Raw genomic sequence first — 15,913 nt, forward strand, 5'->3', positions numbered from 1 at the left:
GTGTAACACCTGGCCAGGTGAAGTGGAGGAGAGGCCGCATGGAGGGAGAAAAGGGAGGGGGTGATGAACAGGTCCAGGAGACACAGGAAAGGCCTGACGGACTGCTGGGAGTCCATCTGGACTCTGTCACAGGTCAGCCTCAGTCTCACTGGGGCTCCTGAGTGATAAAGACAGGCCCAACAGAGGCTGCCAGAGTGTGTGTGTGTTTGAATTAGTGTGTGTGCAGTGGATGTTTGTTTTGCTGTGTGCATCTACACATGAATGGTATGTCAATGTCTGTGTGTGATATTGATGTGCAACCCTGGAGTGCTTGTGTCTCCTCTACAAGGTATTAGTATGATATTAATTGCAGCGCCAAGTAGTTTATCCATCCCAGACACATGCACACAGATAAATGCATGCTGGCAGCCAGCCCTGAAATCTCTCCTCTGCAACTCTGAGCTGCTCTGATTCTGTTTTATGTGTCATCACAGATGCTTGATAAATAGATGTCAATTACCTCAACATCAGCTTAACATCATTTACACAGCATAGCTCAAACAAACATGTCGCCCAACCTCTTCAAATCCAGATAATTGAAATTTTCTGTAGAATACTGATGCAAAAACGTGATGACACATGCTACATGTTGCAGAACACATGAACAGCCAAACATAATACAACAAAAACATTTGGTTTACAGCATCTTGTGGTAACTCTCCTGTGATATATGGCTCAAAAACGCCGAAACACAAACACAGCAGAGTCTGTTATGTCACCACCCCTTGCTCAAATATCAGTAGTAAAGTTTCTTTCATTTCTACCAATTTAATACCGTGTAAAACTTAACGAGCCATGTAGTTCACCAACAGAAGAAAGGTTGTGCCGCTTAACCAACCGGTCTGTGCTTTCAAGGAAAGGTTGAAGGATTCTTTAAAAGAGTAATAAGACCAAAAAGCTCACAGAAAAGGTGGTTCAACTCCTCGAGACAAATTGCTTATCTCTGTGGCAGATGATGCTCTTTCCTCTTGTGCAGCTATTTTCTCTTCAAACTCAAATATTGGATCAGAACTTGGTATCAGTGAAAAGTCAGATCAGGACATTTCTAAAAATGAATCCTAGTTTTAGTCTGAGTCTGGGTCTTTTTTTTTTTTTTTTTGAGGGGGTTGGCTTGATTTCCAGAGTTGAGGGTAGTCTCTTACCACCACTTTTAAGGGGAATGCCAGACTCTAGCCCAGATTCTACAAAATAGATTTTAACCAATACTGGTAATCAGTAATAACCTGCTTCTGAGAGCCAATAACTACAAGATAACATGTTGTTTTTACATTTTTGTAAACAAGTAGTTAATGCATACCTGAGGGTATGAGAGCTATATAAGCGCTATATGTCATAGAATATGATAGAATAGAATAGAATAGAATAGAATAGAATAGAATAGAATAGAATAGAAAAGAGATTATTTATCCTCGAGGGGAAATTCAGGAAGAGTCACAGCAGCAATCTAGAAAACAAAAGTAAGAAAGTGTATGGAAAGTGCTGAAAGGTCCATAAGAAAATAGATGATGACAGCTTGTCTATCATCCTCCAGTTGAGCCAGCCTCCACCTCCACAGGGTCCAGGACTGAGCTTCTTCATCAGTCTGTTCAGTCTCTGTCTCCTGGATCCTGTCTGCTCACAGCAGGTGAAGCTCTTCCAATGTGGCGTTGGCGTTCAGTGTTAGCACTGCTAGCCATGTCTGTGAATAGCATTATGCTACCCTGCCTTCTGGTATTCCCTCTGTTGCTGGGTTAGCACGGCTAGCTTTTCCATCTTACTGGAGATAGATCCTATGAATGGACGATGTAATCACTTATTGGCTCTCACCTGAGAACCAGCACGTCGTCCTCACCTCCTTCTCTTTTACCTTGTGGGGAAACATCAGGCCTTGCACCAGTTAGCATTAACATGCTACAGGCTGCTAACAGCTGATTTCACATGTAAACAATGCAGCCATGGTTACATGTAGGATCTCCAGACAAACACAGGAGAAAAAATAGTAAAAATATCACAGAAGAAAAAAACAGTTTGGTGTCCATGACCAACAAACGAACCATACAAAGCAATGATCCACTCCAAATGAGACAAAAAAATTACAAGAAACGGACAAAGAAGACAGAGCCACTGCAACAGGCAGCCAGAACCAACAGGGTGGCGCCTAGCCTATTAGTCTTCATTATTTTTAGGTTATAATAAATGCAGTAACATTTCTAAACAGGCTACTTTTTGGTGGTGTTCAAAGAATTTTTATTGTCTGCATCCAGAGTCCTGTATCATTAGACATAAGGCATATTTTCTCATTTAGATTTTCCATTCTTTAACATAGGAAATATTGCATTGAACAAATCATTTTTTTCTAATCCACATTCACATTCTAACATGTAAAATAGCAGTGTAGCTATGAAATATCCCCATATGAGATGATACTTCATCAGACTGGTGTGATGCGTTCCTACTAGATGCTCAACATTACTGTCTGTTAGTAATATGGTACCAGTCTTCATGCTAACTCATGGGTTAGCATTATCTTTGGTAAGTGTTTACATCAACTGAAGACGAAGAACTAAAAAAGTTGTAACATAAAACTCTTAGTTTTTATTTTTTGTTAAAAAGCTTGATCCTTGTTGTTACAGTGCTGCATTTCTTTCTTCAGTTCTGACAAGCAACATAACTTCTTATAACTTGCATGATTTGTATAATACTTTGTATTTGTGTGTGTGTGTTCTCAGGGGAATAGTCCAGTGTGAGGAGAAGCTCACCATCAGTGCATCCTGGTCCAAAGACGAGGACATCAGCCGCCTGCTCCAGTCCCTTCCCAATTGGGCAAACATGGCTCAACCCAGACAGACCCGACAGAAGAGGGAGGATGAGGAGGACTTTACTCGGTGTGTTCATAAATCCCCTCAGATCATATATGAAGCAGTTTATATTTATTCACATATGTCAGAAAAAGAAGAAGCAGACGAGGACATTCATAATCACAGTTTGCACAGACAATCAAGCAGAAAGAAGACAGACACAACCACACTTGAGCAATCACACGAGTAATCCCTCCTTCCCGGCTGCGCTCCTTTATTCACATATTATTGAACCGTCTCTTGTTGACTAAGATGCACCCATAAAATAAGCCATGATTGCTCTTTTAAACACGCTGTATCTGAAGGAAGTGCGGAAACGAGGGACGAACAAAATGGGAAAATATAAGAAGAGTAGACGGAGGTGGGAGAGGGTGGGTGGGGGGGTCAGTCTTATCGAAATTGCCTTTGAATGTGCGCACTCTTCAGGGAACAGTAGAGCTCATCGGAGCGGAATGGTAAAGTAAATAAATAAATTGGTTATGTGGCAAAAGAAAGTCAATCTGGTGTGTGCACACTCTCTCCCTCTTTCTCTCACACACACACACACACTGACTCTGCAAGAGCTCAGAGATAGCAAGAGGGAGAGCATAAGGCTGTTTGATTTCAGAGCCGTAGATGTTTTCATCGCTGTGAAAGGGGGATTAGCTTCTGCACGACTGGCAACTCGGTGCGTCAGTAAAGCTTCATTAATAAGCTACAACGTGTCCGTGTGAGAGTTGGAGAATATGTGTCTGCTGTTTGTTGTTTAAAGGATCTTGATCTTGCGGGTATCCTGGTGACTCAGGAGGCCGGTCCACATGTCGTGTATTTGCAGAACGGAGGAGACGAGACTTAGCTATCCGACTTCTCCGCTCTACTTCTCTGTATATCTTGGCAGGCACCAAAGTCAATTATCTACCCAAAACTCCAAGTACTTGCAAATATATGGGAAAAAGAAGTTTTGATCTCCAAGTCTTTGTATATACACCCTGTAAATCTCTGCCGTCTGTTTGTCTTTCATTTTTAAATGTTCTCCATCACCTGCTGTTTCTTCTCTCCCCCACTGGTTGTTAAGCAAGTGGTAACTCCCTCTTTTGAATTGACTTTCACTTTCTTTTGGCCCCTCTTGGATCTGTACTTTCAGATTTAAATACCCATACTTTCCCTCCTTGACCGCATCTTGTTAATTACCCAGTTGGGACTTTTGTGAGTCACTTCAAACCTCAACGTGTCTCTCCGGCTCTTCATTTCATCCCTCTGTAACTTATCCCGACATGGAGCTCGTGAGGTGTTGCTAGCTGCCTGAAAAACAGGCTGAGATTTATACTGATGCCACTTTTTGAGCTACAAAGCAAACAGGAACATCAGCACAAAGATGAGCTATTTCTATAAAGTCATTTTTCATGTCGGAAACTGCTGGCAGGGGGTAGGTGCCAGTTCTGTGATTAACTGCATGCATGCTGCTGAAACAGCTCAATTTTACATTCTTTCATTTGCTTAACTGTTAACACAAAGCAAGCAGGGCAGGGTCATTATTTCTGGATCATCAAATATTCATCATTTTGTTCAAAATCAAAGCAATTTTACAAACATCACCTCATTAAAAGTCTCAATTTTTCATTGTCCTCACCAGTACCTGGTTGTAAGACAGTATTGACGCCAAACAGGAGCTTTAGCGTGTTTCAAAGCTGTTTTCCTCACCGTATAAAGGATAAAATAAATGCTGACTGTATCAAGCAAAAGAAAAAGAAACTTAAAGGGACTGTGAGGACTATCTGTTTGAAGTAGACTGCAGCGACACCCTTTGGCCTAGGATCTCACGCACACTGTCGTGAAGACGTGACTTGTAACAAGGCGTGTTTGTTTTAGAAATGAATGTAGATCAGATCTTTTTGACTCTAGTTTTCTTTGTTCAAGACAACTTTTTATAGGATACAACCCAAGAGTGAAGTTTTTATCAACAGTTAAGTTCGATTTGGTTTAAAACATGACAACAAGCAAACCTTGTACTGTAGTTTAGCAGCCAGCTAAAACTAGCGCTACTGGCAGCCGAACGTAACCTCACTCTTCATTTTATTGATAGACTCTCAAGTTTGAACAGACCACTGCAGAATAACTGCTGACTGTGGGTTGGAATCAACATTATTACAAACAGATTACCCTGTAGCCTGTGTTTTAGCCTTTAGCATTTACTCCATGGTTGTCCTGTTTTGCTTTTTTCTATTCTTCTGTCCTTTTTCTATCAGACAGTTCAGCTCTAGTGTCCACCATCACTACAAAATCAATCCAAGAAATGGTTTTCAGCAGAGAGAACACTGATTTCTCTTCTCACTACTAAACTTTTTCAGTACGCCTGGTGTGGAGACATGCTAATTGAGGCAAAGTTGAAGCAGTTTCATTGAATTAAGTTTGTTTTACTGTTTGAGGATCACAGAAATGTAAATGGATAGAGCTTTTTTTCACATGCTTGGTCCCTTAATATAATGACAGACACCTGTTACTGTTTTTTCTGCTCACCAAAAAAAAAAAAAAAAATGGCACATGCTTTGAGCTTGTAAAACTGTTGCATTTGGTGGTTGGTGTCTTGGAGACTACGACGTGCTGCAAATCAGTGTGATCTAGTCAAACTTAATAGGGAAGCAGAGAAATATTTAGAAATAACCTATTTTGGTGCTGATAATCTCATTTTAAATTGTGGATTAGATCAGGCATATATCTAGAGGGGAGGCTTGTTCCAGATCACTTTGAAACTCCTCACAGCCCCTTGAAGCAAAATTCCCTGGAAGTGCAAGAGGAACGCAGTTAGATTCAGAAACGTAGAACATTGCCAAGATAGAGCATGTCTATAAAATGTAAAGAGACATGACGCTGTGTCACAGGAACACCGGTACAAGTGTGGAAACAGACGAGACTGGTTCCCACTACCTGTAGCGCTGTTTATGAATCAACTAATCGCTGAAGAGATGTGAGTGTCTCTCCATCAGTGCTCATATAGGGGCCAAACATTTGCTGTATAAAAAATCTTTCTGAATATTTAAATGAAAATATTCAACAGCCTCCCCTGTTTAGATTTCGAACATAGCTGTTTTAACACTTTGAGACACTCACAGCCCTTGCAGACCAGACATTGAAAGTTCAATCAGCACTTTAATAACATATCCTTCAAATAACTCAGTACTGTAGTCTGATAATAGGCTTCTGTAACAGTCTTGCCTCTGAGTCATCAGTTAGTTTCTGGTTGAAGGTGAAATTAGATGAAAAACATCCATCCCTTCTGACACCTCTTTCTTTTCACACGATTCAGAGCTGCTTTCGCGAAGGAGTCCGAGGTGCTGACCGGGAACCTGGGAGACAAACTGATCCCCCAGAATGAGATCCTGCGTGACGTCAGCGACCTTAAGGCTCTGGCTAACCTTCAAGAAAGCATGGAGTGGCTCGCAGGGCGCCTGAAGACATTCTTCGCCAGCCTGCCTCAAGCCTCCAGTAAGTAGAGGAAGCAGCATTTGGGTTGTGAGAGGTGTTAGACAAAGTTTAAGGGCTCTTTGGAGGTCATGAAGAGGTAAAGACTGAAAAAACAGAACCATGCCTTAAGTTATAAAACTGATTTCAGACAATCGATCAGGGAAATGTCTCAAGAAGTTGCACATTGATGAAAATAAAGAGCTGTAGCAGATATTTTTTTTAAAAGATGAAGAAAAAAAGATGATTTCTAAAGTTTCAGACACTGCTACCTCATCCAAACCCAGCTCTTCTCCCAGACTGAAGTCAGGTTGGGCAAGGTTACCTCTTCTATTTAGCCTGGTGCCACCGAGACTAACAGACCAGCTACTGAAATACAATGAGAGGCTACATACAGGATACAAACTTCAGTGAAACTAGGCTGAGACATGCTAATTGAGGCTAAGTTGAAGCAGTTTTATTGAATTAAGTTTGTTTTACTGTTCGTGGAACACAAATATATAAATGGACGGGGCTTGTTTCACATGCTTAGCCCCTTAATACAATGCCAGACACCTGTTGCTGCTTTTTTCTGCTCACCAAAAAATGCAAACGCTTTGAGCTTGTCAGGCTGTTGCATTCCAAATAATTTTAGTATTCTTCCTGGCGTTTTCTGTCCTCATACCCCTGTTATGTTTGTTTGTTTTTTCACTTTGGCACAGACAGATAGGCCCTCATGAATGCTAAAATGCCTCTATTTAATAAAACACTATTTGTTGTCGTGTTAAATTTGCCAATTCATGGGAATTTTGCAAGATTTCAAATGGCTTCTTTTAATGCTTCAACATGGGAAGCTGCTTCTTTATACCTATATATCCTCCTCTGACCGGTTTATTAGACTCTGCTGCATTATTAAATTATTCCTCCAGCAGATGTTGCTACTACCCTCTCCGCCTGTTAGGCACTTATTGATCCGGATAGTCTCTAGATTACAAACACCGTGTGGATGCTTTATGAAGGGTCATAGCTGAAGGTGTGTGAAGTTTTCTCATCCTTAGCTGCACTTCTCTTGTTACAATACTCTCCTACCTGTGCCTCATTAAGCCCCTGTTTGAGTGTATTTTCCACACTTGTTACCTCCTCTGCTAAAGTTGTCAAATAGCACTTTACACATACAACACACTCATTATCCTTTGCAAGTGTGTGCGCCAATTCCTAATAACTCCAAAGAGCATTTCCTGCGGTGTGCTTGTACTTTCGTGTCATTAATTACTGATGAAACTGAGGTGTGTATGTGTTTCTGTCACACTTTGTCTCTAGTAGGTTTGTTAATCACCTGTCATCATGCTTTAATTCTTCTTATCACTCCTAGAACGGGCTTAATCTCATTAAAGATCCTTGTATCTTGTAATATTCTCCTTCAACTTCACATCTTTTTAACAGCATCACACGATAGTAGTGAATGAATCATTAAACACCGTTTAGCTTTTACAGTGTCCTCAGGTTTGTTTACATGCTCCCACAGTAACAGTCTTAGAAAGTGTTTATGTATCAGATTTCAGACGAGATGGTTAAGGTCCCATATTCTGCTCCTTTTCTGCAGTTTAATATGGATCATTGATGTCTTCATGAAATGGTAGTAACATGTTGTGGTCCAAAAAGCCAATAAATCAAGCACAGCAGCATTGTTTCCAGGCTCTCTTAGCTCCTCTGTTCAGAACGCTCTGATTTAGTGGGCGTGACCTTCATATGTAAATGAGCCACCGCTGATACCGCCCCGCTCTTCCACGTCACTGAGAGCGGCGCCACGAGCTCCAAGTGCACAATGTTTAGATACCAGCGAAGCTTGTTTAACGTAACATTACAGGCAAAAACAACAGGCTAACCGCAGCTAAAGTTAGCATCCTGAAGCTAACGCAGAGACATGGGGGTCACTAAGGGAAAGCTCTTCCATCTGCTCCACAGCACACAGCATTTAAAATACTCATATTTCCAGGGTCCCAGGTTTGTTGGTGGATGGTTGGTAATGCGCCTGGATTCAGGACCAGTCTATTTGTTAGCCCTCTGCTGTACTGTCCAAAGTTGGAAAAGCAGTCGGCTGTGAAGTGACTAGCACACACATGCACAGTTTTACTGAGTGTAGCTGGAACATTTCCTTGATAAATGAACTCTAGTCACTTAGTCTTGTCTTCTTCCGAGATGGGAAGCTTGAGCATGATGGAACTATGTGGCTGTTTACAGCCAAAAACAGAGCAGTGATGGCTCTTCAACTATGGCATTCTCCTCCTCGCTCTCCAGCAGCAGTGGACCAATCAGGTCAGACTTGCTCCTGATTGGTCAGAAAAGGAATTCGCTGACGTTGGCAAACCCAGGAAATTCCAAACAGCTCGTTTTAGGTCAGGATTTTACATTCACAAGCACTACTGAGTGCAGGTTTTGTCATTACATATCTCATTTTGTGGGCTGGGAGGAAAGCCAAAGACCCACAAATTTCACTAAAAGACTTAATAAAGCAATTTTTGCATAATATGGGACCTTTAAATTATTTTAAAAAAACTAGTTTTTGTAAAGTAATAGTTTGCTGGATTGAGTTTTTTGACCCCTGTGCAGATGTCAAGTTGTTTACATCTTTCCAATATGTGGTTAATACACCGATACCTTTGGAGGCAGCTTAAGATCAGTTCACAAAGGGAGGAATTCAGTTATTAGCTATACTTTTTTTAACTATAGAAGACAGAATTAGTATATGATGTCAAAACACTTCTTCAATATGTCTTTATAGAAGCGTGCAGATATCATGGCAGAAGGTGAAGACTTTTTAGTTGGGAATGCACTGCCTGTACCTTTTCACATGGATGACACCTTGATTTGTTCCTTTTCTATCTTACTCTAATATGACCTTTTTCCTTCAACTTGTCCTTGACATGTCGTAGGAATGGTCTTCACACCTGACCTTAGCAGACACAGTTGGATCATAGACTGTATTCAATACAGACTAACAGCCACATCACATCAGATCTGTCTCCGATCTGTCCCAGCATTGGATTAAAGACATTTCAATTCAAGTCAGTGTGTTAGCTCACACTGGCTCTGCTCTGTCGCAACACAGCAGGTTGAAGATCTTCAGATCAGATTTGTATGACTGGCTAAGATTGTGAAGGTGTGCACTAAGATTATTGGACTTTCTGCTTGTCATCTGAGCACAGTGTATGAACAGCAAGCAGCCTGCTGCTCGTACACTAAGCATGCTCAGTTTGAGCGACTGTGCAGATTTCACTGTCCAGCATCTGAGACCCAGAGAAGGAGAATGACTTTTGTTTCTAATGCTATTCTCCTCTCACACTCTTAGGGGTTACAACGACTTTAAGATTCAAGCTTAGTGCAATACTTTCTCATTGTTTATCAATGCTACACATACATTAGTTATTTACTTCTGCCTTTTCACCTCCACAGCAGCTCTTTATTCTGGCAGCTGGCCTACCAGTGCACACAACTGCTGCTTTTGCCCAACTACCTTATGTATTTTATTCTATTACGCCTTTAAATGGGCCACTCTTTGCTCTCCTGATTGCCTCTTGAGGGTAAATAAAGTTTTTTTTTCTGATTCTGATTCTAAGACTTCTACTTTTCAGATTTCAGATTTTAGACTTCTTTATTTTATTTTATTTATTCATCCCTTCCAGAAACATAAAAAGACAGAGGGAGTTACATAAAACATGGATGTTGCAGCAAGGGAGCAACAAATTGCAGGAAGTGGACACTTGCACACATTTAAAACATCAGTTTGACTTTCAAAATAAAATAAACTAGCATTGACCACAACAACTTAACGACACAATAAGTCGAGTCAGATCAGAAGTCAATAGGTTGGAGGTTTAGAATCCAACCTCATGTGGAAGAGGTTCATCACTGGGTTGGGAAACTCCTCAGTTTGTAACTCCAACTGTCTGGCAATCCTGCTTTGTGCAAGATTGCACACAAAGCAGTTCTGAGTAACACGCAACAAGGCTGAGATGGTGATATAAAGCAGAGTTTCCAACTCAAGAGGTACTACACTGTGCCATACCTTACTATACTGTATAGTACTGTATCATATCATATCATATCATATCATATCATATCATATCATATCATATCATATCATATCATATCATATCATATCATATCATATCATATCAAATCATATCATATCATATCATATCAAATCATATCGTGTCATATCATATCATAACATATCGTACCATATCATATCACACCAAATCATATCATATTGCATTGTGTCATACAATATCATATCATATCACATATCATATCATATCATATCATATCATATCATATCATATCATATCATATCATATCATATCATATCGCATCATATCACATCATATCAAATCGGATCATATCACTTCATGTCATATTGTGTCATATCATATCACATCATATCATACCAAACCATATTATATTGCATCGTGTCATATTATATCATATCATATCGTATCATATCGTATCATATCGTATCGTACCATATCCTGTCATATGGTATGGTATTGTATTGTATTGTATAGTATCGTACGGAATCGTATCGTATCATGCCATATTTTGTCATATTATATCATATGGAATTGTCTCATATCATATCATATCATATCATATCATATCGCATCATATCACATCAAATCAAATCGTATCATATCACTTCATGTCATTTTGTGTCATATCATATCACATTATGCCATATCATATCATATCTTATTGTGTTATATCATATCAAATCATACCAAATCATATCATATTTTATCATGTCACATGATGTCATATCATATCATATCATATCATATCATATCATATCATATCATATCATATCATATCATATCATATCATATCATATCATATCATATCATATCATATCCTGTCATGTCATGTCATGTCATGTCATGTCATGTCATGTCATATCATATCCTGTCATGTCTTCTCATGTCACGTCATGTCATGTCATGTCATGTCATGTCATGTCATGTCATGTCATGTCATGTCATGTCATGTCTTGCCATTCTCCATGTTTGAAGTTTTGGCACAAGCTTTTGAAGTCAGCCTCATGTGGAGACTGAAGGAACTGCAGGTTTTTCACTCCTGCATTAACTTTTTGTTTGAACACTGGAGGTTACTGCTTTCTGTTAAGACATCAGTAGAAGTCTGTCTTGTAATCTGATATTTGAATTTCAATTTTTTCATGTTTTTGTTATTAACAGCATTTTCTGCATTTTATTCAGTCCTAACAAACCCCAACCTGTGTGGTTTCTCTTTGGCAGTGTAACTCATCCACTGCAGTGTTTTGGTCCTCTGGCAGAGTAAAGTGCTGGTAAATTATGCACCTTTTGCCTGCAGGGATAGAGACAGTACTTCAAACCTTATCAGTTATTGTCTCAACTTCCCAGCTCCAGCCTCTGATTGCTCATTGAACTTGCACTATTTTCGCTGTTCCGTATCGCCGCTTTTCTTTTCGACATGAAATAATTAAATGAGACTTTTCAGATATTCCTTTTTGGACTTGACTTTGTCACTATCTCTTTTAAAAACTTCCCTTCTTCCCTTCCTCCCGCTCTGACGCCAGCTTCCTTCGTTTATTTGCAGATAAGAATTCAATAAAAGTACGGGAAGCGACGTGACATAATTATCATTAATTCTGTCGGGTGGCACTAATGGGAAGGATAGGGCAGTCACTTATCATGCCAGGACAGCCTCCGTATTGTTCATTATTTAGTGTTTGCAGAGCTGATGACGGACTACGTGTGCGTAAGGATGAGTGTGTGCATGTGTGTGTGCGTGCTGTGAGATGGGACAAGGGTACGGCAGGGGAAAAGGACCCCACCTTATCTCATCCTCCTCCCTCCCTCCTCACGTCTATGCCTCTCCAAATTGGATTTTATATTACAGAAGCAGTCAGGTATGAACAACTCATTTTCCCCTCACTTTTTTTTTTTTTGCTTTTTCTTTCTTTCATTCCTCATTCTTACTTTCTCAATTCATTCTGATTCCTTTTTTTCATCCCTCCGTATCTCATCTTCATCCTGTTCCTGTGAACATTTCCCTGTCTTCCTTTCACGTGAAGGATTTATGGGAAATTCTCCCTAAATCTTGGAGGATCTCTGCAGTGTGCGTTTGTTTTAGTCACCTTCCTCTGTGATTGAATCCTGCTTGGTGTGTCGATACACACATTGCTATGTATAAACATGAACATGCATATTTGACCTCCTCAAGGTGCTGAATCTTAACTCAATTTAGCAGTGTGTACGTGAGTGTGCATGCGCAGTTTTGTGCACCTTCCTATGTGCGTGTGTTTGTGTCTGATATGCATGTTGGCCTGCAGACAGACCACTGATGGTGATTGGCCGTGAAGGTGGCTGCAGAAGGGGTCTTATCGCCCATCTGGTAGCAGCGCTGGACTTGCATTTCGCTCTGAAAATATTTACCTAACAGCACACACACACCCACATACAGACACACAAACACTCACTCACACACGCCTCAGGGCAATGACAGCATGACAGATGCTTTTTTTTCTGCAAAGTGCTGTGCATGCATGAGTTTTGGTCACTTTTAATAATATTATTCAGAGTCCTGCAGCTTTGCTGGGACTTTGCACACTAAACACCGACTTAGAAGCAGGAGAGCATGTGCTCCGACTCTTCTTTGGCAGAATTTCACTGATTTCTTAACCTTATGTAAAAGGGCTGGGATGGTGTTATAATTTTTGGGGTGATGATTTGATTTAAATTTTGATTCTTCATTAGCCCCCATTTTTGGTTTGATTTTTTCAACACCAGACCAAGTTAAAGTTGGATGATAATGTCTACAGGCCATATCAGGAGCCATTTTTCCCCAAAAATGCACAAAACATGTGAGTCAGTTTTTAAGATTTATTCAGGGGATCAGACATCTCAACTTTTTTCCAACCCCTAGCTTATAAACAAAGACACAAATGAAGGACTTAAAGGGGCTGTGAGGAGTTTTAAAGTGATCTGGAAAAAGTCTCCTGTCTAGATAAATGCCCGATCGTAATCACGCTAATTCAAAATGCTACTTCATAGCTTCTTCATTGTTTCCCGATTGGGTCGCACAAGACTGGATTGATTTACAGTACGTCCAGGTCTCTATAACAACAACACACCAGCTGACAAAGTTTAGAAGTAAGAAGAGAGATCTGTGTTTTTCTCTGCTAAAAAATGATTTCTGTGGTTAATTTTGTAGTGATGGTAGACACTGGAGCCTAACTGTCAGACAGAAAAAGGACAGAAAAAGCAGAAAAAAAGCTAAACGCGAGAGTGATACAGCCTGAGCTAAAGGCTAAAATATCAGCTAAGTTCATTGTGATAACGTTCCTTCCAACCCACATTCAGCAGTTATTCTGCAGTGGTCTGTTCAAACTTGAGAGTCTATCAATAAAATGAAGAGTGAGGTTACATTAGCTCTGCTTGGTAGATGACTGGCAGGACATAACCAGGATTCACTAATGTTACACATTACAGACATGTCTCAGAGCACCCAGTTGATAGACAGCTGCTTACAAAATGACAGTGTTCACTTGTTGTCACGTTAGCATACAGGTATGTTAGAACACTGGGCTGCCGATAGCACTACATAAAGCTGGCTACTACGTTTGCTTGAAACAAAAAGAAGAGACTCTAAGGCACTCTCTTGATACTATTAAAATGCCTTTATTGTGTCGGCATGGTCATGTGGACCTTAAAAACAAACTTCAACGCGTTTCGGAATCAAGCCTTCATCAGGAAGTCATACAAACAGATGTTAGGCTGTAATAGGCCCTTTAAAAGGGGTGCTACGTTTGCTTGTTGGCATGTTCTAAACTGTAGTGCTACGTAACTGTACTGATAAATACCTTACTTTGTCACATTGTATCCAGTAAAAAGTTGACTTGAACAAAGAAAATTCTTTCCAAAACAAACACACGCCTGGTTAAGTCACATTTTTACAACAGTGTGCGGAGACTCCAGGCCAGAAGGTGGCAAGGGAGTCCTATTAAAACAGCACTTTTAAATTTGAAAAAAATAAAATAAAATAAAACAAATTTGAACAACAAATCATGAATTAAATTCATTAAACAATAAATCCTAATTCTACGATACATAGATTTTTTTCTCCTACCCCTGTTATGTAAGCATGTTGAAGGCCCAGCACCAGAACAGGCCTCCTGTCAGTGCTGCAGGGTTTCTGGGTCACCACACTCCCCTCATGGGAATCACTCCTCTGGTGGATGTGGACGGTTTACAAAACACTCTTTTTCTAACCTTGACTATTTCCCTTTAGCAATGATTGCTCAGTAGAAGCACATCCTTGTTCGGTGCAGCGGCCTTTGGGACTTGTTGCAGAAGGAGATGATACTGTTGTTTTAGCAACAACGGAAATTTGTTTTCTCCTCTTTTTGGTTTCTCACCTATTAATATTTCCAACATGTGGAATCTCACACTGTTCTGACACTATTAAGCGATTTGGCATCCTAAGATATCGAAACCTTTCCACCTCATGCTCAGTTCTTTACCCCCCGATTCACTTTCCCTTTCCCTCTTCCTCTCTGGACAGAAGTTCAGATCCCCATGTGCAGATGTTCATCCTCTACCAGAGGCAGCAAAATAATTAATAACCCCTCTCCTCTCTTGCTCAGTCAGTCATCTATGAATCATTCATCACTCCACTGCTGCAGGATACTGTCCTTTGCTTACCTTTCTCCATTTTTTTCTCCGTTCACTCCAGCAGGGTAGGACATGTTGTACTTTTTGAACAAAAACCACAGTTTGCATCATTTTTTTAACATGTACATGCACAGAAAACGTCAAAACTTGTTGTTTTCTTGAGCGTTGTTTGTTACCATAATGGCCGACAGGTCAAAGGAGAAAGTTTGTTTGTGCTTTTGAGAATTCCTGTCTCCATGTGCGGGTTTTATGAGTGCGGATCCTGTCACTGATCTTCTTCCTTCATGTCTGCCACCCTCATCTCCCACAGATGGCAAGCAACAGACGTTTCTCTTAGATGGGATTGGAAAATAATTGGATAAGCTCGGCACGCGTACTACACACACACACATATATGCATGCCTACACATGAGCGTGAAGAAGAAACACGACATGCACATACATATCTTCTCATCTAATCAGGAAAAGAGAGAAAAAGAAAAAGAAAGAAAGTTGTCAGTCAGGACCAATGAGTCGTCTCCTTTCGCCCGTCTGTCCCTGACTCCTAATGGTGCTCCCCTCATGCTGTGACGCTTCCCCCGCATCATCAAAGCGGAAACCCGTGTGTGACTTTTTTTTCTGTGTTTCATGGACACCCCCTGGAGAGACCTCCAGTAGTGCGTGCCACAGCGAGCCCCTCTTTTTTTCCCTCCTTCCTGCTGCCAAAGTGAGTGAGTGTAATGCACATGAGAGGAAACAGAAGCCTTCAAGACATTTTCACACACTTACCTGTGTGATCACACACAGACACACACGCTCAGAGGGGAAAACACTCCTACAGGCAGAGCAAGTGAAATGGGCTCACTTTTTTCCATGAAGAAAACACAACTCCAGCCTGAGAGAAGGAAAACATGATGATATCAAACAAAAAGA

The 15,913-nt window shown here is 40.5% G+C and overlaps 1 protein-coding gene across 1 annotated transcript in view; it reads left to right on the forward strand.

Annotated features, from left to right (window-relative positions):
• exoc4 (exocyst complex component 4) overlaps positions 1 to 15,913 on the forward strand; it is a 198,302-nt gene that overhangs the window by 150,002 nt on the left and 32,387 nt on the right. The window contains exons 15-16 of the mRNA XM_074698040.1: positions 2,748 to 2,903; positions 6,160 to 6,338. Of these exons, the coding sequence (XP_074554141.1) occupies positions 2,748 to 2,903; positions 6,160 to 6,338 (335 nt within the window). The remainder of the gene's footprint in view (positions 1 to 2,747; positions 2,904 to 6,159; positions 6,339 to 15,913) is intronic.

Source organism: Halichoeres trimaculatus, unplaced genomic scaffold (assembly GCF_033239565.1).
Source record: "Halichoeres trimaculatus isolate MK-OKI-2021-1 unplaced genomic scaffold, fHalTri1.1 fHalTri1_scaffold_21, whole genome shotgun sequence".
NCBI classification, from domain to species: domain Eukaryota; kingdom Metazoa; phylum Chordata; class Actinopteri; order Labriformes; family Labridae; genus Halichoeres; species Halichoeres trimaculatus.